The sequence below is a fragment of the Nannobrachium achirus genome, assembly GCF_963921795.1.
Source record: "Nannobrachium achirus genome assembly, chromosome: 11".
In the NCBI taxonomy this organism is placed as follows: Eukaryota; Metazoa; Chordata; class Actinopteri; order Myctophiformes; family Myctophidae; genus Nannobrachium; species Nannobrachium achirus.
The window spans coordinates 60,743,571-60,770,535 of NC_137820.1; the positions used below are offsets into that span (position 1 = coordinate 60,743,571).

Sequence of the window (26,965 nt, forward strand, 5' to 3'; positions counted from 1 at the left end):
TGGAAGGGTCTTTGCTTTCAGTTTACATCAACAGGTGAGCTGACCTGACCTGTAATTGCCACAGTGTTTAGTCACAGAAGTGTGGGTTTATTTTAAGTAAGCACGACTGTAACATTAGCTGGAACTGCCTTTTTTTTTGGTTCTTCTTCTGTCACGTCCTGGTTCAATCCCCTGTCTGCCCTGCTTGTGACTCCGCTGCTACTCGCCCCTCCCCTCCCTGTGCGGCCTGATGGTGAGACTAGCTCCACCAGGGCAACACAGCTCTAGACTGTTGTGTAATTGGACTTGGAAGTGTATTTAAAGATTGTTCTGTCTTGAGTGAGGTTGCTGTATTATCATCTGCTGTATCATTTTTTGAGCCCCTACCCTTTTATACGTCTGTAAAAAAGTGCCCTCTCCAGACCATGAATGCAGTTTTTTTGTGGTGAAAGAAATGCAAATGCCCTCTTTCCATGCCATACCTGTCCAAACTCTTCTGAACTTGAATGCCTCATCGTATGTTGAAAGAATTGTCCTCACTGTGAAATCCATGCCGTACGCCACATCTCCAGTATTGTCTTTTTGAGCGGTAGTCACACCGTCTCCTATACGTGGCCGTGTGTGTGGGTATGTATGTATGTGTCCGTGTCTGTCTGTCTGTCTGTATGTAGCCTGCAGTACCTTTTCTGACCACACATGTTAAGGGAGGGGCGCTGTTGTTCAGACTCACACACACACACACACACACACACACGCACGCACGCACGCACACACGCAGCCTCCACCGCTCGCTCAGTTCACACAAGTGTGATTTTTTATGCTTAGTTTAGTGTGGTATCAAGTACTGAAAAAAGCCAACCTCCAACGCGTCGCAGTGTGACGCGTTGTGAGCTTGGAGCTCTGCTATTTTCAATATTTTCACCAAAAGGCCCTTTTAGACATTTCAGCCCCTGCCTCTCTAACATTCTCTGCTCGTCCCTGATTAATAATTACAGGTATATTATATTTGATCTTGTTGTTCAGGCTCTGCAACATACAGTATTACTCCCTGCTCAGTACAATTTATATAGTCATAAGCCCTACCACTGGGGCGGCAGTGTGGCACATAATACATCTGTACTAACCTGTATGAGACAGTGAGAGTTTTAGCAGTGGAATGGGGTGAGCTTAAATAAGCTACCACATTTATCTGCCGCTTTACACGCCAGTTAAAGGAACATAGTGGTGTACTTGTGAGTAAGCCTTTTGAATGTTGTAGGTCTATCTGCCTGAAGTAGCTCGCAAGCAGAGGTGTCACACCAAATTCTGGGCCCTGGGTACAAGGATTCACTCACATTTTGTGCTTTAACTATTGAAAAATAGCAGATATACAAGCTCACAGCGTGGCACCGAGTGCCACGCTGCGAGCTTGTAGATCTGCTATTTTTGAAAAATCGTGAAAATTTGTCTGAAGGTTTTTTTTTTTTTTAAACCTATGTTTTTATGTCAGTGGTGCTCAAACCTTTTCATGTGAAGGACCCCCAAAATGATATGTATTTGGCCACAGATCCCCATCTCAAAATATTTAGTTCCAGGGACCCCCCAGACGCAAAATTTGAGTTAGAAATGTTCGCTTAAAAATAAATACATATATTCAAAGATGTGCACACATTTCCATGACTTTTCAAAAATAGCAGATCTACAAGCTCGCAGCACGGCACTCGGTGCTTGTAGATCTGCTATTTCTCAATAGCTAAAGTATAAAATAATTAGGGCCCCCTCCACTTTGGGCCCTAGTAACTCAGTCCCACTCCCCCCCTTGTGACGCCCCTGCTCTTAAGCTATGCATAATGGATAATGTGAATATCGTTGATGACGCACACACGCACTCAATTATCACAATTATATCGCTATCATCAAATCTTTTTATTACGCTTCATTGCACTCTTAACAGAAAACAACACCACACGCAAACAACAGAATTGAAACATAGCTGCCGTTTGTAGTTAAATATATATTTAATTTATATTTAAGATCTCAAATCATACATTAATGCTTAAATATTTTAGCGATATTATTGATATATCACAAAAGAATATCACACATGAGCAAACCCTACTGAGCAAAACCATTATATTTGTCAGCATGTATTCTATTTGTGTGCATTTGATGATGACTAATAATAAATACATGTATCTATGAAACATGTAATCCACTTTTATACCCCATTCCTACTCACAAACACAATCTCTCTCTCACACACACACACACACACACACACACACACACACACACACACACAAACGCAATTACAGAACTAGGACGAAACAGAGAAACAAGTCAACAAGGTGCTTATCACTTCTCCAGTTTCGTGTGTCCTGGCCTATGCAAATTTTCCACAGCTGTAATTACAAGACTTGGTGCGGAGAGGAGAGGAGGGGAGAGGGGAGGGGAGAGGAGAGGAGAGGAGAGGAGAGGAGAGGAGAGGGGAGAGGAGAGGAGAGGAGAGGAGGGAGAGGAGAGGAGAGGAGAATCACTGATGGAATTTCACAACCATGGTGCGGTGCGGGGGGGGGGGGGGGGGGGGGTACAAAGCTCTGTTGACTGATTGGGGTAAATACAAAATTACACAATGAAAAAAAAAAAAGATTCATTTATATATTCCTTCTTGCCAAGAAATGGAAACCAACAAGGATGCCCATTTCCAAATGGCAAATTAATCATAGTAGCTGTGCTTTCTTCCAAAAAGTTGCAAGAATGATCTGTGGCAAGATGTTTGCAGTGGGTTTTGCAATATGACCACCATGCCCTCTCACTAGCTGTGGAGTCGGACCTCCAGGGCACAGGAACAACCGTCCTCAGAAAGATCCTATAGCTGTAGGAAAGAAATGCTTGAATGTACTACTGCATGTGTTGGTTGGTTGGTTGTGGGAGGTTTGGGGTTAGGGTCGGTGGACAGCCAGGTCTTTTGGGGGCAACAATGTCAGGCAAAACGCTGTCTGGCAATGTGTCTGCGTCTGCAGCAGGTGGGGAGACACCTCCTCTCCGACTTGCCTGGAGACGTTGGGATCGATGTCATAGACCCCTGCTTCCTGTGGGGGAAACAAAGTCAGAGAATGTGGTGTGAGACAGAGACTGACCACTTGAACCCTCCATGCTTTGTAAACTACTTAAAGGACAACTTTAGTTTTTTACAACAAGGGTTCATATTTTAGATTGTAATTAAAGAATATAAAAGATGAGTGTTACAATTATTTCATTTACTTCTTTCTATTGTTTTAGAGATTCTTATTTCAGTGGTTGGGGGCATGCGTACAAGTGGATAAATATGTTATTTTACACAGAATAAGCCCATTCCCAAGATACAACGCAACCTTTCATAGTTGGATGTGACTTATGGGGGCTAGACGTGTTACTGTAAATAGCAATAAAGAAACTGCTGGCTTATTGTGTCTAAAAAGATATATTTGGCCACTTGTACGCATGCCCCCATGCGTACGCATGCCCCACATTTTAGCACGGTAAACGCGATAAAACAATAGAAAGCAAATGAAAACATTTTAACACTCACTTTTTATTTTCTCTAATTACAATCTAAAATATGAACCCTTGTTGTAAAAAAACAAAGGTCCACTCTTTTTTCCCCTCTACACCAAATCTCTTTGCCGATCTAGCAAGCTCACAACGTGTCACGTTGCAACGAATTCGATCTAGATCCCCAAATAGACCGGTTTCTTGTTTACAAACATTGAGACTATATGCCCAGCTGAATGTATCATGTAATCAATTCCCACCAATCCCCAAACCTGTTGTTTTGGGGAGCGCTGCATGGTTTCTATTTATTGGCTAATTTTGGTACCGACCCATCAGTGTGACGTGGACCAGAAACCCGTAGGTCTATTTATTTTCTTCTTCCACAGAATGGTTCCACAAAGGTTTTATGGTCATGATTCACCAGGATCCTGGATGGGTTGATTCTAAGCTTCAAATAATTGATATCAATATTTTTGTGAATCTAAATATTTTTTTGTGGCACCAGTAAACCACGGCCACTGCTATGTCCATGAAGCCTAATTTTAATATGTTGTGTGACCGAATATAAATTAGGCCATTAGCCACAAAGGCAAATTCTTCTCCCCTGCTGGATGCAATGATGATGGCAATGAATTGAGATCAAGGCATATCATAAAGGTCAGTGCGTGCGTGCGTGCGTGTAAAGTATCATCAGTTAGAGTTTAGTTTTTATGTTTGGAAAGCCTAGGGCATGTGCACAGTAACACATGTAACAGGGAAAAGGGGCTAAAAGCCCATTTTCCACAGGCCCAACACACACCACACCGCCCACTTGAGCCAGGTTTTCCACTACAAGGACTTGGGTATAGTGGTGTGAAAGTGGTACTAAACGTGGTACTAGAAAGTATCCAATCTAGAGTAGGTCTGAGCTAGGCCAAACAGGGCCAAACACTTCATAATGACTGATCACTCACTGACTTTTCATTTAGACCACCAGGATATAGTTGTAATACATGATAATAGATTCTATTGTGTTAACTTATAACCACTATTATAATCTATTATACTGTATTATAATTATCATAGTAATACGTTAATACTTTATAGTGTATTATAATCACAGTTAAAATCCATTATAGAGTATTATAATTTAGGATAGTTGTAATACAAATTTATATTGTATCATAATCACAGTTAAAAGGGTAAATTTGTTTCTTACCGATAGGGGTACTTTTGTGTAATGGAAAATGTAGATATTGTTATGTGGTGCGGTGTGGTGTGGTGTAGTGTGGTGTGGTGTGGTGCTAAAGCTGCAGTCGAAAAGGGGCTTTTGTAACTTTCTTTGTACATGGTGTTCTTATACTTCTTTTTATGAGGAACCCTGCACTTAGTTTGGAAGACTTTAGTTTTTCTGCGGGGAAAAGGCTGCAGCGAAATCTAGGTTCATTTGGCTTCCTTCTCACCTGCTGTTAGCTATAGCAGCCTCTCTTTTCCTGACCTGCTTCATGATCTTCAGCAAGCGACAGATCTGCCGCAGGGTCATTTTGGGGGCGTGGTAGACCAGGCGGGGCCGCGGGACGTAGCGCGGCACGCGGTACATGAACAGTGACATGCAGTCTGCTCCTCCAGATTCCCTCCTGAGCTGGATACTGTTCTGAGCATAACAAGACGCACACTGGGGGGAAGAGAAGAGAGGGAACGAATGGGTTTAATAATGGATTATGAAGGGTGGTTGTATTATGATGATTGATGTATGATGTTGAATGTGTTTTCCACTTAAAACACTGATAGTTTACTTGTCTAGTATGTTGAAATAGTATGAATATATTGTATTTATTATAGATTTTAGTTTTTCTTTATGTCTGCTATCCTCCAAAACAAAACTAAACTAAACTAAACACACATTTGCACTGGACAACAATGGAAATAAGCTCTGGAGCATGTACGTTTACAGTGTATTTAGTCAATGAAAACATCAATCAACTAGAACTGGCACTAGAACTGTGCCAAATTGTGCCTCACGTACAAGCAGGCCACACATGGACTACTTGTGTGCAAGCAGAGCCCTGCTGGCCTCATTGGCTGTTAATGAAGACATTACCAAGAACGCTCTTATATACCAAACTCTGCTGACATCACCAGTGGCATCACCAGAAATGCTGGTCCCTCATTGGCTGTTAATGATGAGACACCGACATACACACATACATTCCCAGAACCCCAGCCATTTCAGGGCTACGGTCTTCAAAAAAAAATCTGCATGCATGCATGCATGCATGCAGATGTTCCCCTTTTTTGCATGCATGCATGCATGCAGATGTTCCCCTTTTTTGCATGCATGCATGCAGATGTTCCCCTTTTTTGCATGCATGCATGCATGCATGCAAATACATACATACATACAGTACATACATACATACATACATACTGTACATACATTTCCAGAATCCCAGCCATTTCAGGACTGCAGTTTTCAGAAAAGGGGGACATCTGCATACATTTCCAGCCGATTACAGTACTTGCACGCTCTGCTTGCACAAGTAATAATGTGGAGCATTGTACAAGGAGTAGGATTCAAGCGGAAATACATTTCCTCTGTACCACAGATATCCCTCGATTCACTTAGTTTTCGCATTTGATCTCACTGCCTTAACGCACATAGCAATTAGTCACCTCTAACAGAACGTACGTTTGTTCCTGCGCCATATGTATTAGGTTAAGTATGTTCCTAAATGTTCCTAAAACAACAGCACCAAGACAATGTCCTCCTGACCATGTATACTTTTCTGTCTTCTTTCTGTCAAATAAATGACCACCTTCTTGACAAGGAGGACACATCTTGTTACTGTTAAGGAACTTTGAGGAAAAATAATTAAATGAGCCAGCCTCCAATGTTGTTCAAAATGCTGATCATTATTGGTTTGTAAAAAGAACCTTGTTTGCCTACAAAAATGTCCATTTGTGATGGATGACAGTAGATGGTTTCGACAAAGCCACACAATGAGACCATGTGAAGCAGTGGAAATGTAGGCCTACTACCTTGGTCTTCAGCTGCGCTGCTCTATCATTCACACTTCAAATGTCACAGTCTGACGTGTGAGCGCGCACACTCACACGCACACACACGCACGCACACACATGCCTACACGCACGCACACACATGCGTACACGCACACGCGCGCGCTCGCACACACACACACACACACACACACACACACACACACACACACACACACACACACTTTTAATTAGCATATGAGCCGTTCCTCTCTCAGACTTAATCACCCTCTACACCAGAAACCCAAGACAAGGCACGCACACGCAACGTACTCTAAAGGATCCATCGCATGAGGTGAATTCAGATCTGCAGATTCATTTACATGACTGAAACCTGATCATCTACAATGCTCTAACAATATTGTTGTGGACATTTGCTGCTTACTCATGCACGCACACGCACACGCACGCATGCACACGCACGCACACACACGCACACACGCACGCACGCAGACACGCACACACACACACACACACACACACACAAGCAAGAGGCCTGTACTAAACAAGTTCAACAAACCCAGGACATTTACCTGTTATCTGGCTTCACTAATACTAAGCAGTCATGCTAAGCGATCGCACAATAGGTGGTTATCAACTCGGTAAATAAACCTTGGTTTACCCAATCTAGCCATGAGCACTTTCACATAAACATAACAACCAAATACAATTATACTGGGAGCTAGTGGCATATTTTGCAAACAAAACTAGATAATGTTAGACAAGTGCAGCAATTCCAACATTATCGAGGTTAAAAGTTACAGTCAAATAAACCATACCCACTGTGTGAGTGCGTGACCTAATTCTTATAACATCGCTGACCTTTCATGAGAGAGCAGTAGATCTGACTATAATTACATGTGTGTGAAACGGTTTTGATATTGCTTGCTGTCAGTGTCAGACTGTCTGATGAGAATCTATAACTCTCATATAAAAGGAAAATCATCGGGAAAGGCCTAATAATTCTTCCAGGTTTCTGAACTCTCTTGCGCTCCAAGAGAGCCTCAATCTACCACCGAGCTCCATGGGATAAACTACAAATGATTTCCCAGAGAACTGTTTGGACAGCAGGCAGTGCTCCAACATAATCTGCTCCAGAGCAGGTTAGGTATGCAACATGAGTGAGCCCAGAAATGAACAACCACTGGGTCCTGAAAACACAGCATTAATGCTGAAGTTACCTCACTGAGCCCAAATCTAGCTTTGTAGACTACTGTATGCTACTGTATGTTAAATACAGTCATGTCCAGATGATGGAGAGCAAAGGACGGTCGCTTGTCCCTCCTTGTGTTTCTCTCTCTCAGTACCATATCCATTAAATCCTCAGAGACATTGTCAAACAGGTTCAAAATACACGAATAGATTATTACTTGGTTTAGGTGTACAATAATTACAAATGTAGATTGCACATCAACAATTTAAATTGGAAGAATACAAGAAGCCGTTACCATTATCAACTTTACCAATATTCCACCTGTGCACAGCACTATAAAATCATGTTTTGTAGTTCCTCGTCCATCTTTGAAACGGCAACGCCTATCCTAACATCTGCTGTCTCTTGCTCTCTTTAGCAAATTTATCATAAAGTCTGAATAACAGCTTCTGAAACCTGTGTTACACACACGCACGCGCACACGCGCGCGCGCACACACACACACACACACACACACACACACACACACACACACACACACACACACACACACACACACACACACACACACACACACATACACACACACACAGAGAGAGAGAGAGAGAGATACTTACTTGTACAACTGTAGCCATGGAGTAGTCGTTAATCAAAAGGCGATGTTGAAGCTGTACCTTTTTATAGGTAGGCACTGACTGAGGACACAGTGGCAGCTCCGCCTACTTCTGAGACACACACACACACACACACACACACACACACACACACACACACACACACACACACACACACACACACACACACACACCTGTTTCAGGTTTCAACTGCAGAGAAGAGGTCTATTATTAAGGCCTCTTTTGTTGAGTTATATTTAGTTGGAGTTGCAGTCACCGCCTCAGGAAGCACTAGTTCTGTAAATGAGGCAGAATGTTAACAGAAAGATAATTACAATTTACAATGTAGGCATTTTGCAGACGCTCTTAATCCAGAGCGACTTACAATAAGCAAGGTAAATACATCAATACAATAAGCAAGGTAATACATCAACATCAATACATCAAAGAGCACCTAATCAGCTTTAAATAAAAACCTAAAAAAATGCTATGTATTGTATTGTATATGCAGTAGTTTGTTTCTTTTCCATAGTTCATCAACACTGAGTTGGCTTAGGTATGACTTTGGACAAAATGCTCAACTGCATAGCAGTGCAATTCACAGCATAAGTTGGATGTAAAATGGTCTAAACCTACTGTCATGCCTTTTGACAGTCATGTTATAACTACTGTATAAGTGTTCAGTATAAGCAACCGTTCATCTGGTACTGTTAGGCACCATGCTTTGTCGAGGATAGCTTGCATAAAATGTTGATGCACTTTCTTAATTTTAGACCATAAAATCCAATCCAAGCCAAACAAGTGTGCTTTACAGTGGGTATGGGGTTGTCCGTTAAAAGAAAATACTGTGTAGACGCGACCCCAAGCACTACCAAGTTGCATGTATGGTCATTGGGAATTTGGGGTCTTAAAAAGGTATAGGGTGGGAGGTGAGAGAGATGAAGCGAGAATGGGACAGCGATGAAGGAGAATGGGAAGGTGCCAAGGTGGGATGGCTATGTCGGGAGTTGGGGGTGGGGGAGAGTGATTGAATCACAAACCCCTAAGACAGACAGATTTTGTTGTGGAGCTTTTATGCCTTTACTGATAGGACAGTAGACTGACAGGAAACGGGGAGAGAGATGCATGGGGAGTGACACGTGATCGGGATTCGAACCTGCGACACGCTGTCATGCAGCAGTAGAGCCTAATGTGGTATGTGCCTGGACCGCTAGGCCTGCAGCGGGCGCCTACAAGACAGACCCTTCTAAGACAGAAGAAAAGCAAAACAGGGAGATTAGAGATCGCGCCATGTTGTAGAAATCGACATTGGGTATTTTTGTGACATGTTTACACAAGTGATGATACGCACCATTGAACCGTGCATCGAACACACAACACTGACGGGACGAGGTGACACCACACAGACTCATTAACCCCTACCTCACACACCCTCTGACGGGACATGACACCTCACAACATCTTCAGTTACCAAGCAGCGTACTGATAAATATTTATAGAAATCCTATTCAGTACGGTACATGCGGTTTATTATATAAGTCAAGTGCCAACAAAAGGTTTGGTAACACTTGCTGCTATGCATCCCACGTCTATTGCATCATAAGCATGTTTGTTATCCATTATAATCATCTTATAGCACTGTATACTTATAGTTATAAGAACTCATAAATACTCATAATGCTTTATAACAATAATCATGAGACATTATAAAGCAAATACCTGTAAGGGCAAGTATAAATGCAATGTATTCTGTATATAACACTGTATAATTACAGGTATAAGCAATCATCAAGTACTCATAAAACAATCATAACACATTATAAAGCTCTTTATAATGGCTCATAACATCATAAGTATCGTAATACTTCATAATAATTACTGGTCACTCTGACTTTTTCTTTTGGCGAGGATCATAGTGTGTTCTAATTCTCATACTTGTAATACATTATAAGGATTTTATAATGCAATCACTGTTATAATGCAATATAGTATGGTTATAAGTCACTATAAGTGGTAATTGGATGACTTAATTTATAGCATTCACATTTTGCAAGACCAACACACAGTTTCTACACCTTCAGGAAAGTAATTGTTTTACTTAAAGTATACACAATGAGCACTTACAGTGACTTAAAATCACACTATACTTAATTAAAACTGTGATTAGAATACATTATATTAAGATTATTATATTTTATTATCTAAGATAATTATAATACATAAGATCCTTAGCAAAACAAAGTCTGTGATTGATCATCTTTGTAAGTTGATTGTAGGTCTACTATTTGTAACTTTGAAATGTATGGCCTGTAGTAGTAGTCACCTGAATGAAATGCCTGGATCCCGAGGCTAGTCTGGAGCAGACTGACTATCAGAGACCAGAGATTGTAGACACTACTACTACGAGCTAAATTTTGAATATTCCTTTTTGCATCACACACACCTGAGGATTTGACTCTAGGCACGCTAGTCGCCCTATTGTTCTGCAAAGCAACAGGTCACCATAGAATCGTGTGCTGTTGTTTGCATAAGAGTACAGATATGCAATAAGCGCAACATGATGAAATGTAAAGTCATGTATATTTGGCTTATTTGTCTTTAAGATAAACATTGTCTTCTGTGTTAAGCAGTAGGGGAGAAAAAGAAAAAGACAATGAGACAGGAGGAGGGCAGTATTCTGGCTCTTTTCTGCCATCTGCTGTTCAGGACAACTCCATTCCATATACAGTAAGTGTTGTGTTTTCTAGACTAGCCTAATCCAAATGACAGATTTTTACTGTGCACTCAATTACAGATTACTCATTTTTAATTAAGTGATTCCCATGCTCTTGGATTCATTTCCATAAAACCTTGACTCTGCATATGATTGTTTGCCAGGTGTTTCCTGTTGTGTGTGGCATGATGCAATCTGGCTACCCATTGTCAAAGAAAAGGTCCTTTATGTTTCTGGGGAGCATAGAAGTCTGATCTTGAGAGATTAGGCATGATGTGATGTGGGATTGCTGTCACAGGTCAGGAGAGGGTGTGACTTATAGATTGATTGATTGATTTTGATTGCATTGAATGATTTTGATAGCATGTCCAAAATCTACAATGAATAGGCCTTGACATGTTACTGTCTTTCGTCAAACCCACAAGAGTTTGAGACATTTAACCTTACTCGAGGCGAGACACAGATCAGGAGAGGTTGTGACTTATTGATTGATTGATTGATTGATTGATTTTGATTGCATTGATTGATTTTGATAGCATGTCCAAAATCTACAATGAATAGGCCTTGACATGTTACTGTCTTTCGTCAAACCCACAAGAGTTTGAGACATTTAACCTTACTCGAGGCGAGACAAGACTCAGACACAGAACCTGCAGGAGAGTGGCAATATATAAAAACCCAAATTAAAGGGATAATTCGCTTTCAAATATGTTTGGGATAATTTTAACATCTACTCAGTCCATCAGCAACAACAGTATGCAACGATGTGAAGAAAGGAATATATATTTGACAAGACTTCGCCAGTCAAGTACAAGATGTACATACAATCAACAATGTATGTGTACCACACACAGTAATGGTGAAGAAAGGGAACTTGGAAAGAAGACACTTTCCGACAAACCTCAAATCATTTTTCTAGCCAACAGTGAACTGAAATCTGTGCTGTCATCAGTATTTCACAAGTCCCTTATTCTATGTTTGCGCTATTTGAATAAGAAGACTATAATAAAATGTATTCCCCAAAGGTTTGTCTACCCCTGCATCTAGACTAGAGTATACAGAAGATCCTGTGGCTGCATGTGGTCAACTAGAAATGATAGCAACACTAAATATTTAGCCTTTTGAGGTGATTCTTGAGCAGAAACTCCTATTCTAGAGCCCCTCTCTTAACTTTGGTCCCTGCATGGTCTGTTCAGGAGAGCCCCCAAATGGCCAAACCCCCATAATGCAGTGTAATTTAACTACTTAAGCCCTATTGTATACTTATTTGTACAATGGTGTATACTGTGACAATAGTTGATCTGAAATGTTTGCTATTTAGAATTTATTTTGAAAATAATTATCTATAATGAAAAATACAACAGGAGAAGCCCCTCACTGTTGACAGTAACACATACTGTAATACAAACAATAGCTAGCAGAGGGCGCTCTCTGCTCTCTTTAAGCCAACATCTACAATTCAACATAATGACAAATAAGAGTCAGCCCACTGAAGATGGGTGCTGAACTGTCAACTGCCCTCCTTTGACACACAAACTGAGAAGACAGAAATGGTGCCACCTTATTAGTGAGGAGGAGTCTGGGGACCAATGGTTGACAGATATGTGAAGGACCCTTTTAAGCACATTATGACTATTTGGGTTTTTGCAGAACCATGGCAACTGGCAAGTAGCAATTCAAATGTAGGCCTATATTCAATAGCCTATTATCATGTTCATCCCTGTTAGCAGGGCCGGTCTCTGGCATAGGCCTAAGCAATAATAAGCTGTCACTTAGGGTCACTTTTTTTTTTACATTATGCCCTATGTCATGTATCCCCTATTCAAAAATATACAATAAAATTAAGATCTCACACAAGACAAGTTGCCAATTGCATTATGCAATCCACCTGTGGCCCACCTGTCATTCAAAGACGCACTATCCAGCTGTAGGCCTATCCAAAAAAAGGGCATCCCTAGTGGGGCTGGGGGGGCCACCTAAAATAATCTTGCACATGCAGGGCCACCTGAGACCTAGGACCACCAAACCACCAAAATGTGGAAAGCCTTACCGAAGGCCATAAAGGAGTGTGGATCACTAGCATCTTTTAAAATTGCCCTGAAAAACCACTTACAGGCAGCAGCCGTTCGCAACTGGTAAAAAAAATGAACCTAGCCCACTCTCCTGCCCCTTCTTTGTATATACTGTTTGTTTAGACTTACTGTTTTCTTTTTTGTTTTTCTTTACATATCTACTGCATAGTACTGTGTTCTATTTGTCTGTCATTCAATGTTATATGAGATACTTCAATAGTTTCCAGTGGAAATAAGCTTAGTCTTTTCATGGATCTCCTTTTAGTAGACCTTGTACCAGTGAACTGTACCGTCATGAAACTGTACCTTTTCCTATGCAAACTTCTAATAAAGTCTTCAATCAATCAATTCAATCAATCAAAGCATTGCCTGTTAGATAGGGGCCATAGGGGCCACAGCATTTGAAGATTTTGAGAGCACTGCAGTCTGCAGCCCGTCAAAAAGAAATGGCTCTGTTTTAATTAATTTGGCACTGCACTGCCGCTAAAAGAAAACTTATTTGGAACTCCAGGACACCAGGAAGTGAATAAATAGCCTATCATGTCAGATATCAACAGGCGGAAAACAGTAAACAGACTAAACACACACTACACGCAGCACTAAAACCCCCCAAACAACAACACTCCTTCAACAGGCTCGACAGGGTCGACAACAAGCCCACGGGTCGGGCACTGGCAATTTTGCTATAGCTACGTTAATATACAAATTCCGACAATCTTTTATAAAATCACAAACCTTTCCTCAATGTCTCTCTACTTTCGCATCATTCAGGTCGAATGGCTCTGCTAGCCTGCCCTACTACAGGGACGTGCAGAGAATGTTAGAGAGGCAGGGGCTGACATTTCTAAAAGGGCCTTTTGGTGAAAATATCGAAAATAGCAGACCTCCAAACTCACAACGCGTCGCAGCTTGGAGGTCGGCTATTTGCGTTGCTTGATACCACACTGTACTAAGCATAATCAAGTGAATACAGATAGATAGATAGATAGATAGATAGATAGATAGATAGATAGATAGATACCTTTATTATCCCAAGGGGGAAATTCAGTTGTCCAGTTGTAGCATAGCAGTATACAGTATTTACAAAGTTACAGAGAAGTAAGACAAAAGATAGATAAGAGTAAAAAAAAAAAAAAAAAAAAAAAAGGGCAGTACAGTACCAATAAAGAAAAGGTGCATCAATAGAGGGGGCGAATAATATATAAGTATAAAGTGACTTACAAAAAGAGACGATGTGGCGTAACGGCCTGGATTTCTACACAGAGAGGGCAATTCTTTCAAGTTCCAGTTGAATTTGGACAAGGCAATTCTCTTGAATGCTGCCTTCAGTTCAGGTATGGCATGGAAAGAGGGCATTTGCTTTTCTTTCACCATAGTAAAAACTGCATTCATGGTCTGGAGATGGCACTTTTTACAGAAGGATAAAAGGGAAGGGGCTCAAGCCCCCTTTGATGTCTATGTGTGCACCTGTCTGCTGCCCTACAGTACAGGTGTTTCAGCTCCCCCTCCCCCCCCCCCACCTCTCTCTCTCTCTCTCTCTCTCTCTCTCTCTCTCTCTCTCTCCCTCCCTCCCTCTCCCTCTCTCCCTCTCACTTTTTGTGGTCATCATGAATAAGTAACTTTTATGCTAATGAGTGGATGTGGTTTCCAGTCAGTCAGCCAGCCAGTCAGTCAGTCAGTGTCAACAGTAAAAGTTTATCACAGACAGTAGAGAGTAGGCCTACAGACAGTACAGTACGCGGTCACTCCACGGCCTTGCGAGGAGGTCTTTACGCACTCCTCCAGTCTCCAGACACTTTAGGTGGTTGCACACTGCTGCGTTTTCCGTTGCGAAATGCGTTTTTCAGGGCAAGGAGAGAGAGAGAGATAGAGAGAGCAAGGGACCGAGTGGTGCGCGAAACGGGCGGCAGTGTGCAAACGTGACTGACATAACGTGAGGTTGATTTTTTTATTTGCGTGCTCCGAAATTCAGTCCGATATTCGGCCCGAAAAACGCAGCAGTGTGCAACCAGCTTAAATTCGGCTCCGGTATAGTCTGGTAATCCGCTAGGCAACAACACCACGCATCTGGCATCTCCAAAACGAGCAGAGAGAGATGTCTCCGTCGACGTTGTCTCCGCGCTACTTCTCGGAGAAGGAGGTGGCTCGCCACTGCACCAAGGACTCGTGCTGGGTGCTGCTGGGGACCAGGGTGTACGACGTGACCGGCTTCCTCCGCATGCACCCGGGCGGAGAGGCGCTGATCCTGCGGCGCTCCGGCAGGGACGTCCGCGCGGAGATGGAGGGTCCGCCGCACCGGCACTCGGAGAACGCGCGGCGCTGGATGGAGCAGTACTACATCGGCGAGCTCCAGGGAGACTGCAGCAGCGGCAGCGACATAGAAGAACAGGTAGACACAGTTAGAAGAGGGGAAATGTGTTTTAGAAGATAGAAAATGTGCTTTTTAAACCAGAAACCCAGGCAGAGCGACGAGCGTATCGCCTTTATTGATTTATAGCCGATGATGTCAGGCACCTGCTGCTACACATAAAATCTAGTTCAGTGTTTCTCAAACTTTTACATTTCAAGTCCTCCCCTTAACTCTGACATTGTACAAATGGAACCAAATGGACCTTTAATGGTTCCATTAGTACACTGTCAGAGTTACAGACTTGTATGGGTCAATTTAGACCACCCTAAAGGAACCCACAGAGTCCCTCTGTTCATTCTAAAACCTCAACGATGGGGAACAGGATAAATCAATCAAGGATGCGAAAGCGAAAAAAAGTTGCTTCTGTAAAGCGGAACTGTGTTGTGCTCTTTACACTTTTTATAGACCTATAATGCGTGGTTTGTTTGTCTGACTCTGACTCTGGCCTGTCAAGAGGGTGCTGATTTCTAGAGAAACTGACAGCAGACACTTTGTTTACTTCTGTAGCCTACTTCTTGCATTGTATTTGTCATAAGGGAGTCGCACACAGTAAACCCCCTGTTGTGTTGTCATACTAAATCTAAGAATCACTACTAGACCATTCTCCATTGGTGAATGTGTAGTGTGTGTGAGACAATTATTTTTCCTGCTACATTTATATCTAGGCTATTATATTTTCGGGCAAACTTTGCATTACATCTGGAAGTTTGACTTGAGACTCACACAGGAAGGAAGCCCCGTGGGTCTGTCAGTGCGTCACCATAATAGCTGTCAGCTGTAACAGGGTGTTTCTCCTATGATGCCTAAACAATCCGGCTTCAATCAGAATAGATTATCAGGGAGGGGACTTGGGAGAGACTGATATTGATGTTGGCCTAATGTAATGACGGAATAGGTAAGGCCACATCATAGAAGGACTGTCGTCACCTGCATACTCAGGTGGAGGAATACGGATTATGGGGAGGTTACTGTTGACACACGAGATCAAGGTTGACAGGCAGCTGAAAACAGGCAGCTCAAAACAAATGGGAGTTGGGGTCAGTGATGTTTTTAGTGAATGATTCCGGAGCCGCGTGCGTGAGTGAGTGTGCGCGCGCGTGGGCGGTGGGTAAGAAAAGAAAAGGGAGAAACCGGTCTGTCTTGTCTGAATAAATAGGAGATATAAAGGGACCAACCGTGAGGAAGTTGGTGAAGTTGTGGGAAGACATGTGTAGCCTACACACACACACACACACACACACACACACACACACACACACACACACACACACACACACACACACACACACACACACACACACACACCCCACTTATGTGTTTATTTTGCCCCCCTTAGGCCAAGCTATTTTGTGAATAGGCTACCTGTTGTTCTTGTTTTTCTTTTCTTGTTTTCCTTGGTGTTGGGATAGCCTGCTGATGATGGCATTTTGCAAGTAGCAGGGGTCTTCAACGTTTTCAGGCCAAGGATCCCTTGAGAGATGAAGCAGGGACCCCCAGTCCATATCGTTTCATTGTTTGACAGCACAATCGTCAGTGTATTTTGGATTCATGTCAATTTGTGTTTTCAGATATTTAACCAGTTGAACCGTCAATATTTAATAAACTTGAATTTTCACTCTGTAGACTACTTAGTCTGCTATTTTCCCCCTCTAAATCAAAGCTCTTTGCCGAAAATAGCTGATCTACAATCTCACAACAGGGTTCAATATAAAAAAGTAGAAAATAACTTTCTATCACTCAAAGATTTGGAGGACCCCCTGTAGTAACTCTGAGGACCCCCTAGGGGTCCCGGACCCCCTGTTGAAGACCCATGAAGTAGCATAATGTGTTTACTGTTAACCAATTACAGTAAATCTTCTCTAAAGTGGATCTGAGTTGGCTCTGTACTTTTTTCTGTCTATGCCAAATCTCTTTGCCAAAATAGCTGATCTACAAGCTGAGCTCACCTTGTAAGGTTTTAGATTTTTGGCAAATGTTCGCCCCCAGAATATGGATACTGGGGTTTAAGTGGGTCACCTTTTTGAGTATATAATTTAATTGTTGTGTTTTATCTGGTTTCAGATGGGCATATTTCCCCCTTTGCAGATTAGCTGATAAGACTTATCAGTAAAATTGGACCTTTGAACAGCAGTGCACCACTACTTGTCAGTCATTAAGTGCAGTCCAACCTGTGAGACAATCTAGGCTATTGTAATTTTAGTAGTTTTAATAATAAAAATAAATAAATGACCACAATTAATTAGGTATTAATAAGATTGTCCAAGGGAACATAGAATGCAATTTGGGGGGGAAAATAAGTTGAGTCGACTTTTCGTTTAATTACTTCCATGCCATATACAGGTGACACATTATGCGGAAAATACCTTGGATGTTGCAAGAATAGATGGTATGCACTATGCAGTAGGACCCCAGCCTCTCTGATTCCTCCACCGGTCTGTTGCTTTCTCCCTGTATGCAGGAAATCTAGTCCCTGGATTGAACCCTGACCCCACAGTCGACACTCTAACCACAAGGCCTCTTACCTGGTATATTATCATATTTCATTAAAATACTAGACTGGCGCCGCCTACTCAGACACCATGCAAGTCGGGAACGATGCAAGTTGGGAATACATGCAGCCCACCCATTCGTGCAACACTTCTTTACCCGATGTAGTCGTTGCGCATGTTGACTGGCATATTGGAATCTCACATCTTCGGACATGTCACCACTAATATTGGCAAAAAAAGTGGTATAAAAGTTTCACAAATCTCAGCCAATTCGTGAAGCCGACGGGTTGGGTTGGCCAATCAGGGAAGCCGGTTGCCCACACCCCTCCCGAACACACAGATCTGGGCATCGTTAACAGGCATCAATCTTTTATATGGCCAGAGATTTTAATCGCAAGTTTGGCAACTATGGATGAGGCCTAACTGCGACCGTCAGGTCGCAGTTAGTATCAAACCGTCCGCCTCATGTCCGTCCGTCAGTCCGTCGCGCTATGAGTCACGCTAATACAGCGCGTCGCTGATTGCCTCTCACATGGGTCTGTGCGAATGCTGCTCAGTCAGCTGTCACTGCTTAACACGCTGATTCACAGAACGCACCTCTGTCAGCTGGGGCGCTCCTGTCTCAGTTGGATAACACGCAGTTCAACAGACCCCTGTGTGTGTGTTGTGTGTGTGTGTGTGTGTGTGTGTGTGTGTGTGTGTGTGTGTGTGTGTGTGTGTGTGTGTGCGTTGCCACTCTTCTTCTTTCAGGGTAATTGTTGTGTATAACACGCAGTTTCACAGACGTATTTCAGCACGACCTGACGGTCGCTTCTCGCCCTTATGTGTGTTACTTCACTTACTTGTAGCCTATAATAGATTTTGATCTCCAGTCTCCATTGAGGACAGCAAGATGTGTACCAGGTAATAGGGCCTAGTCCTTCAGAAGGAGCTACGTGTGAACTTTTCTCTATAAGAATGTTTTAAGATACTTCTGTCAAAGTGCTGCTCATGTGATGCAAGAGCGTGGACTAGCCAACACCAACGTGGGACTCCTCAATCGTTGCCCTCCACACTGATTCAGGAGAACTGCTTACAGTATAACAGAAGTAGGGAGAGATGTGTGAGAGAGGATATGAGGGATAGGCTATCTGTAGTTAGAATTGTAGTTAAAATTATTACATGAAGTCACTTTCAACTTGTTGTAATTTTTAGGGCCCTATGGATGGCATGGCAATTATGGCAGTCGTTCGACGGGACACCTTTGGTCCCAAACAGGATATCTTGAAAAGTAGTGGTTACTGGTTGGTTTGCCATGTAATTTGCTGTGCACCTTAATTCTCCCCAGAAGATGAACCTCAACAATTTTAATGACCCCATGACCTTTTCTCTAGCACTACTCTCAGGCTAAAATGCCAGCCTTTTCTCATTTCAGGGTCACGTGTGTGTGTGTGTGTGTGTGTGTGTGTGTGTGTGCGTGCGTGCGTGCGTGCGTGCGTGCGTGCGTGCGTGCGTGCGTGCGCGCGTGCGTGCGTGTGTGTGTGTGTGTGACTCTGCACCACTTGTTCACCAGCGGTATTGCAGTCCAGGTCTTAGTCTTGTCCTTCAGCGTTTTCTGATCTGTCACACATAATGTGAAAAAATAGAAAATTGTTCTCTCGGAACAAGATTTGAATGATCACATAGACTGGTCACCTGAGACCTATAAGGATTTCCCTAATGTCTCCCATGTGTCGCCCTAGAAAAGCCACATCTTTTCCATAAGAGACAAGGCTTTTCATGCACAGCAGAGTGAGAACGTAACAACGTGATTGTATGTAAAACCTCAGAATACATCATTTTCATGTTTTCCATTTTCTCTTTTTCATGAGTAATGGCTTTGAGTTTTGAGCTCAGGCTCAGGCCTTATATAGATTTATTTCATCCACGGACGGAACCCTTAAATTACGTTGTCACTCAAGCACCTTATTCATGCCATGGCATATTTTATTTCTTTGACATTTAACATAGCAGTATTACTGTAGGTCTAGGACATACAACCTACAACAATCTTTATCATTATAATGATTATTACTATTCCTCTTCTTGTTGTTTATTACGGATCCCCACCCCACCCTCACTGCAGTGAAGGCTACTCCTCTTATAAGATGATGATGATGATGATGACCACAACATTCAAACAAACGCACACATTTAAGCTTTTAAAAGCGTTCACTCTCTCTTTCATTTTGATTTAAAATATTTAATGTTTTGTTTAGAAATGATTGGAAAATAACTTTGTACTTTTCTGCGGCACCCCTACTGGTGTCACGGCAGGGTAGGGTGCCACCCACCTTGAGAAACCCTATAGGATCACTGAAGCTTTAGGGAAACCACTTTAACCTTGGCCTCTCTATTTTTGGACACGCGTGGTCTGGTAAGCTTGGAAATATTGAAAACGTGGCTTAATCGTAATTGTAATCGGCTTGTAGCATGCGTGTCCTCAGATGGAGCAATAGGGTTTCAAAGGACAGGCTCAATTCACCCTTTGTCAGCCTTCTGGTTGGTCCCTACTGACCAACCAGCAGGCTCTATCTGCCTTGTCCCGCCCTGGTTCTGCCTTTTTGTCTCCACCAGCCGAAGGCATGGGGGAGAGTATGTTTTCCCCTCCGTCCGTCCGTCCGTGCGTGCGTCCGTCCGTCCGTCCGTCCGTGCGTCCTCGCAGTTTGTGAGCACCTAATCTCAGTCGCCGTTGGCCCGGACGCTGCCAAAGTGAGCACACACACTCCCTGGATGCCAATCTAGAACCTCTGCCCTAAATTTTTCAAATGGGCCTTTTCTAGCGCCACCTAGTGGCCGATGTTCGCAAAACACATTTCGGTGGACTACTCTTACAGATTTTGTCCAAAAATCCTACAAATCGGTAGGCAGTATCTCGACAGTCATGTGATCGACACGGATCTGTCCGATTTTGCATATTCCATCCTGATTGGCTAAGATTGGCTTCAAAATTTTGTAGGATTGAGCCGTTTGGAACAAAATGCCTCAAATCCCAAACGCAAAGTGCAATCATCATGAAATCGCGCACACACGTTCCCACTAGGTCGAGGAAGAAATGCCCCTTAAAATTTTTGAAATCAGCCTCATGGTGGCGCTATAACAGGCCGATTTGTGGTTTTACCTATAACTCCACCGATCAGTTTCAAACTTTGTAAGCGCACTCCCTGGAGGCTAAGGATAAACCTTTGCCCTGCATTTTTCACATCAGCATTTTATAGCGCCACCTTTGGGCCGACTTATGTAAAACACATTTTTGGATATTACTCCTTGAGATTTTATCCAAAAATCACGCAAATCGGTACACACAGTATCTCTATAGTCATGTGATCAAGTCCGATCCGTCTGCTATTTCATATTCCATCCTGATTGGCTAATATTGGCTTCCAAAGTTTGCAGGATTGCCATGAAAGATCTAAGGTGAAGAACACATGCCACCCTTTTTACATTGGCCTATTATACAGTAGCACCACCAGGACGCCTGGCCTGGTGGAGACCTGTGCTCGGAAGAGCACTGCTTCTAGTTTATGCTGAATTTGCTAAAACATCATTTTTGAAGAATTAAAAACATTTAAGAACATGCCCTGTCACTATACTGCCACTGAGAACTCCTTTTTTTTTACTGAAACCAAGTTTAAAATGAGAATTGAATACATAGAATAACAATACAAAGCAACTGAATTCCAATGGTTGCGGATGGAGATAAAGGACTTTTGTCCCACCAAGACACAGCAACCAATGGGTGCGAAGAGGGGCTTGACAAAGGGTGAATTGGGATTGGATCCCGCACTGGCAGGACTGCGTCTATGTGATGTGTGCACCTGAATGTGCACCTGAATGTGTGTGTGTGTGTGTGTGTGTGTGTGTGTGTGTGTGTGTGTGTGTGTGTGTGTGTGCGCGTGTGCGACTGTGCGTGCGTGCGCTTGTGAGAGAGAGAGAGTGCATGAGAGATTGAAATAGGGAGTTTATAGATACAAACAGAGCTGCTGATGACACTGTCAACAATGTCAACATGATTGTTTTCCATGCTGATTGCTTTCATTCACAACCAGTAACCCATGACGTTGTTATAGCCTGAAGCTAGAGCACAAACCTTGGGCCCTAGGCTACTTGACTTCATACAATATTACTTACTTTAACCACATAAACAGTGGCATCCCTATTTTGGGAATGTCAGTACACAAACAATTGTTCAGAAATGGAAAATTCTCTGAAGAATTATTATTATTATTGAATTGATTTGATCTCCATTGTTCTCCATTGAAGGCATGTATCATCTCATTCACTCAATAGTATCTTAAATGCTGAACTAGTCAGTAATATTGCGATTGCAATTAGATTTGTGATTAAATGTTTTTAATGCAGTAAATGCATTGCTTACAGTATCCACCACAACATCTGATACTCTCAACATATAAACTGCTATTTAAACTAAAGGAACAATACCTTTAAACATTAGCATGTTCATCCAGTTGACTGAAAGCCATGTAGACTTGATTGTAGACTATACTGTATGTAGACCTGATTGATCTTTCTTCAGGGATTATTTTTGTCTAGACTCAAATCAGTGCTTTTCACTATATTAACATGCAACAATAACATAAATTACTAAATTAAAGGTGTTGTATAGTTCACCCTAAAGCATTGATCACAGGCATGTGTGTGGCTTTCCTTACTTGCTACTTCAATGCAGGTTAGTTTAGAGTAATGGGCAGATAAGAGTCTGTATAGCTATCCTTCTAATCAGCTTGGTGTGTCATTCTTAGGTTTGCTTGCCTGGGGCTAGTAACTTTGTTCTGAAGGGCTTGCCTGCTAATCGGCCTATCTATCTACTCTGGAACTGGATGTGGAAATATAGGCTGTTCAGCAATCCATATCAACATTCTTTCTCCTTCATAATGGGGCCTTCTCTTTCATATGAAGGGGGGGGGGGGACTTCATATGCAATCAAAATGTTAATTAATTCAACAGGGCAGCAGTAATGCATGCATAGTCTTTATGACCAGTATACAGTACAGTACAGTATATGAGAACGTGATTTTGTATTCATGAATTGCAGATTAATACAGTAAATGACAGGGTTAGTATTAGTGAATAGAATGGACAATAGAGACAGTACAGGAACACATAGAACTTACATAGTACGTACGTACTACCAACTAGGGCATTCATGAATAGTGATTTGTAGTGGCCGACTGGCCGCTGTTTTTCCACCTGGTAATTAGTTCCGGGCAGGCTTGGTGTGGGAGGAATTTTCAGCCCCGGGATTTGCATCAGACCGGCCCTATGCGAACGCGCGTAGCGCGCGAGCTTAAACATTTTGAGCATTATTTATTCATTAATTGTCAAAATTGAGCATTATTTATTAATTAATTGTCAATTTTTCACTTGAGCACCCCCTCCTCAAAATGAACGGTTCCAACGCCACACTAAAAACGGACCCCAAAAGACTGTGAAAATTGATGACTCATCACTAAACCATCATTTTGAGTGGCCATTTCTTGCCCAATGAATGTTTTTCGTGCAAAACAACTGCTTGCAATGGATTCCGAATAATTAAAAACCCCTAGTTTGATCCCTCACATCCCACTTAAAGCAGATTTTTTTGGGAGTCATTTTTTCCTTTATATTATAGTGTATAGTAAGTGAAGGTAGGTAGGTCGTTTTCAAAACTTTGCCCTGATGGGATTCCTTGGGACTTTTTTTCTCTCACTAAGGATATAATGAGGATACAGAATCAGTTGAGTTTGCTACTATTGCAATTTGTTTTAGGTTTAGCCTAATTTTGGCCTAAAATTACTGGACTATAAGCATTATGTTTTGGATTGAACTGTTTGAACATAATGCATAGGCTATCCACAAATGTAGGGCCAACTTGCACAAATACTGTACATTAATTACTGTAGGCTACCCACATTACCATTTGCGCATTGGCGTGACATGTTAAGGTAATAAATTAGGATACTCACAAGTTATATTATGGATACAATACAAGCAGTGGATGCTGTCCCAGCGTCTGGTTTAATAAGACAGGACAGCCTTTTGGGGAAGTTGACATAATTGCTCCTCAGATATATTCCATTCAAGGTAACGTTTTAACGTGTCCAGCTGTCCACATGACATGTTTCATCTGACTGGATGCGACCATAGGATGCGACAGACCAGTGTTGCGTCCATGTTTGTTGTTGCCATCTTAAAATGAGCGTGCATTCTTGTTAATTAGTGGTTTTACTCACAAATGCTCTCTCGTTTGAAAGGCTCTGTGATGTATTCTAACTAATAACAACTTGTTTTGATAGTCCATCCAACAACTAAACCGCGCGCCTAGCTCGTATTACAAAGTGAAGCCAATCGGTGTGCAGCGTCACAGGCACAGCGACAGCGTGATAGAGGGGGCCCATTGAGGGGGGCTTCCGATAGCGTGTCATTCACATATGAGCGTCATTTATTTGGACTGAGATTTACTGGCAGTCGGAGTCCCCCCTGGCAACAGGACATAGGCAGAACTAGCACGTTACAGAAAGGGGGCCCCAATGGGGGTTTCTGATGGACGACGATCATTCGCATTGACGGCCGAGGCCCGTTTCAATTGAAACACTGCAGTGACCTGCAGCGGCCCGCTCGCCGGACTCCCCCTAGCGGCCCAGCGGGGAAATCCCCGGTTTCCCAGACGCTCACGCCGACGGTGGTTCCGGGAGACGAAATGCGACTCATGACATCAGTATATAGAGCATTACCAAATCATCCAAATAAGCAAATATTTGACTTTGGTGAACAACGTCGAATCGTGACTTTGATATTCGAATATTCAAATATTCGGTGAATGCCTTACTACCAACACATTGCAGAGAAAAGATTACTAGAAGGGAGTTGTGTGTGGAACAGAACACAATTGGGACATGCCACAAAGTAAGGTAGCAGAGGTGGGTGGTTTAAGGAATCAATCCAGTGAAATGGGTGGGAGAATGACAGAGAAATAACAGTATAGTGTAAACGAAGTAGAAACGTAAGAGTTGCAGAGAAGAGATGCGGTAAAGACGGTGGTTGATGTCAGAGGGCAGCTGGGGTTGAGTGAGTCTTACAAGGCCACTGGAATGTTCACTTTCATCAGTGGTCGGTTCAGCACTAAGCTCATTTTCTCCCTCAATGACACGATTGTCTTCCAGATGGGTCTGAGGGTGTGTGTGTGTGTGTGTGTGTGTGTGTGTGTGTGTGTGTGTGTGTGGGGGGGGTGGGGGGGGGGGGGGGTGTAGGTAATGAAAGGGCACTGAGAGGAAAAGGATGCTGGATACAGGAGGAATGAGGAGAGGAATAAAGAATAAAAGATGTTGTGTTACTACTGTCTGTCAGCATCATAATGCTTTCATAACCGCCGTGCAGGTCAGCCTGCATCGTTTACAACCCTTCGCCACTCTGGGTCAGGGTTCATCACCAGGGCAATACATTAGCTCACATTGTTTGCCTTTTGCTGCCGTGGGCAACAGCAAAGGCCTTCAATTAGCACTTGTCTCTCTGGGACTCAGGTGGTCGCTAGGGTAACACCCTCTACCTGGAGAAGAGAGAGACAGATAAAGGAGAGGGGGGGAGAGAGAGAGAGAGAGGGCATGGAGTGGGGACTGAGAATTGGTTCGACCTCCCGTTGGTCCGACCAGGTTAACATTCACCAGGTAGGTTAGCAGCCATTGACCAGCGTCGGCAGCTTAGCATTTCACCAGGTTAGCATTCATCAGCATCAGCAGGTTAGCATTCACCTGCGTTAGTTTTACTGAGGTTAAGGTTATGTTTAGGTATAGCCTGGGATCGCTTCCAATTTCGGGCTTCTGATCCGGTCGGGAGCGGATGGCGTCCTACTTCATTTTGTAGTCAAAACGGACTACACTTTGGCCGGATCTACCAAACCGGAATCAGTTTTAACCCAAAACAATTCTCCGCACTCAAGGACATCATCTTAGTACCTACCCAATAAAACCCTTGATGCGGCGTAATTTTGCTTATTGCGACCGTCAGGTCGCAAGTTACTATGAAAAGCTCCACCGACTGTCTGTCCACCCGTCCGTCACGTCATGTCACACTTTTGGCCTTACTCTTATCTCCACCGTTGGCCCTATCGATGCCAAACTTTGCACACACACTCCTATGGATGTATCAAATCACAAACTCCGCCCCTGATTTCTCATATGGCCCTCTTCTAGCGCCACCATTAGGCCGATTTTGGCATAACACATTTTTGGACACTGCTCCTACAGATTTTGGTCTAAAATCACGCAAAGCAGGTACACTGTATCTCTAAAGTCATGTCATCAACATTTCCCATATTCCCTCCTGAATGGCTACGATTGCCTTCTAAAGTTTGTGTATGCGACGTGAAGGTCGCTTCTCTCCCGATTAGGGAGAGAATTAAGTTCGATGGGTATATCCATCTTTTAGTTCAACTGGCAGCGACAGCGACTAGCAAGACTACACTTCTCTAGCATTTAAATAGGGATTGGGGAAAAAAACGGGGGAACCAAAACAAAGCGACGCCACTTCACCTCTTCTGCCATCCGGTCTAGACCGGATCAGACGGCCCGTTGTAAACGAATACCAGGCTTTCCTCTTGAGGTGGAAAAACTGGTGATGCGAGGTTAAGGTTTAGGTGGTCGGTCGGAACAATGGGAGGTCGGAAACCAAAGAATTCACAGTGAAATCCTGTGTGTTCACTTTGAGAATGTAAACATTTATCTGCAAATAGCTTTACTGCAGTGTCGATTGCTTTGCTGTCTTGTATTTGAACTCTTCTCCTGTGTGTTTGCAATAATTTGTATCTAGGTGGGGCCTTTTGTTCTTCACTTCAGTCCAAATCATTTTCCCCAGGCACTTTGGAGTCCTCCTTATTGGTTGTTTTGAATGAAACGAGGTAGGGAGGAGTGTCCCCACGGGGATATGATTGCTCGTATTGAAGCAGGAAGACTGGTGTGTCGAGAATAGGGAT

At 42.8% G+C, this 26,965-nt stretch overlaps 2 protein-coding genes across 3 annotated transcripts in view; one reads left to right on the top strand and one right to left on the bottom strand.

The window, feature by feature from the left end:
- Positions 1-1,981: 1,981 nt before the first annotated feature.
- Positions 1,982-13,863, bottom strand: LOC308294049 (uncharacterized protein). 2 transcript variants are annotated; one of them, XM_080736757.1, is made up of 5 exons: positions 13,816-13,863; positions 9,452-9,541; positions 8,299-8,403; positions 4,935-5,146; positions 1,982-3,050 (listed from the first exon to the last, which is right to left on the bottom strand). In XM_080736757.1, exons 3-5 carry the CDS (start codon positions 8,314-8,316, stop codon positions 2,942-2,944), a joined length of 339 nt encoding a protein of 112 aa, XP_080592883.1. In that variant the 5' UTR covers positions 8,317-8,403; positions 9,452-9,541; positions 13,816-13,863; the 3' UTR covers positions 1,982-2,941. The 2 variants fall into 2 exon arrangements, with proteins under 2 accessions (XP_080592883.1, XP_080592884.1); XM_080736758.1 differs by lacking the exon at positions 9,452-9,541 and having other exon boundaries at positions 13,816-13,836.
- A 953-nt stretch (positions 13,864-14,816) lies between these two features.
- Positions 14,817-26,965, top strand: part of fa2h (fatty acid 2-hydroxylase) — a 45,277-nt gene continuing 33,128 nt past the window's right edge. Inside the window, exon 1 of the mRNA XM_080737486.1 lies at positions 14,817-15,469. Coding sequence (XP_080593612.1) covers positions 15,176-15,469 — 294 coding nt within the window. The 5' untranslated portion in view covers positions 14,817-15,175. The remainder of the gene's footprint in view (positions 15,470-26,965) is intronic.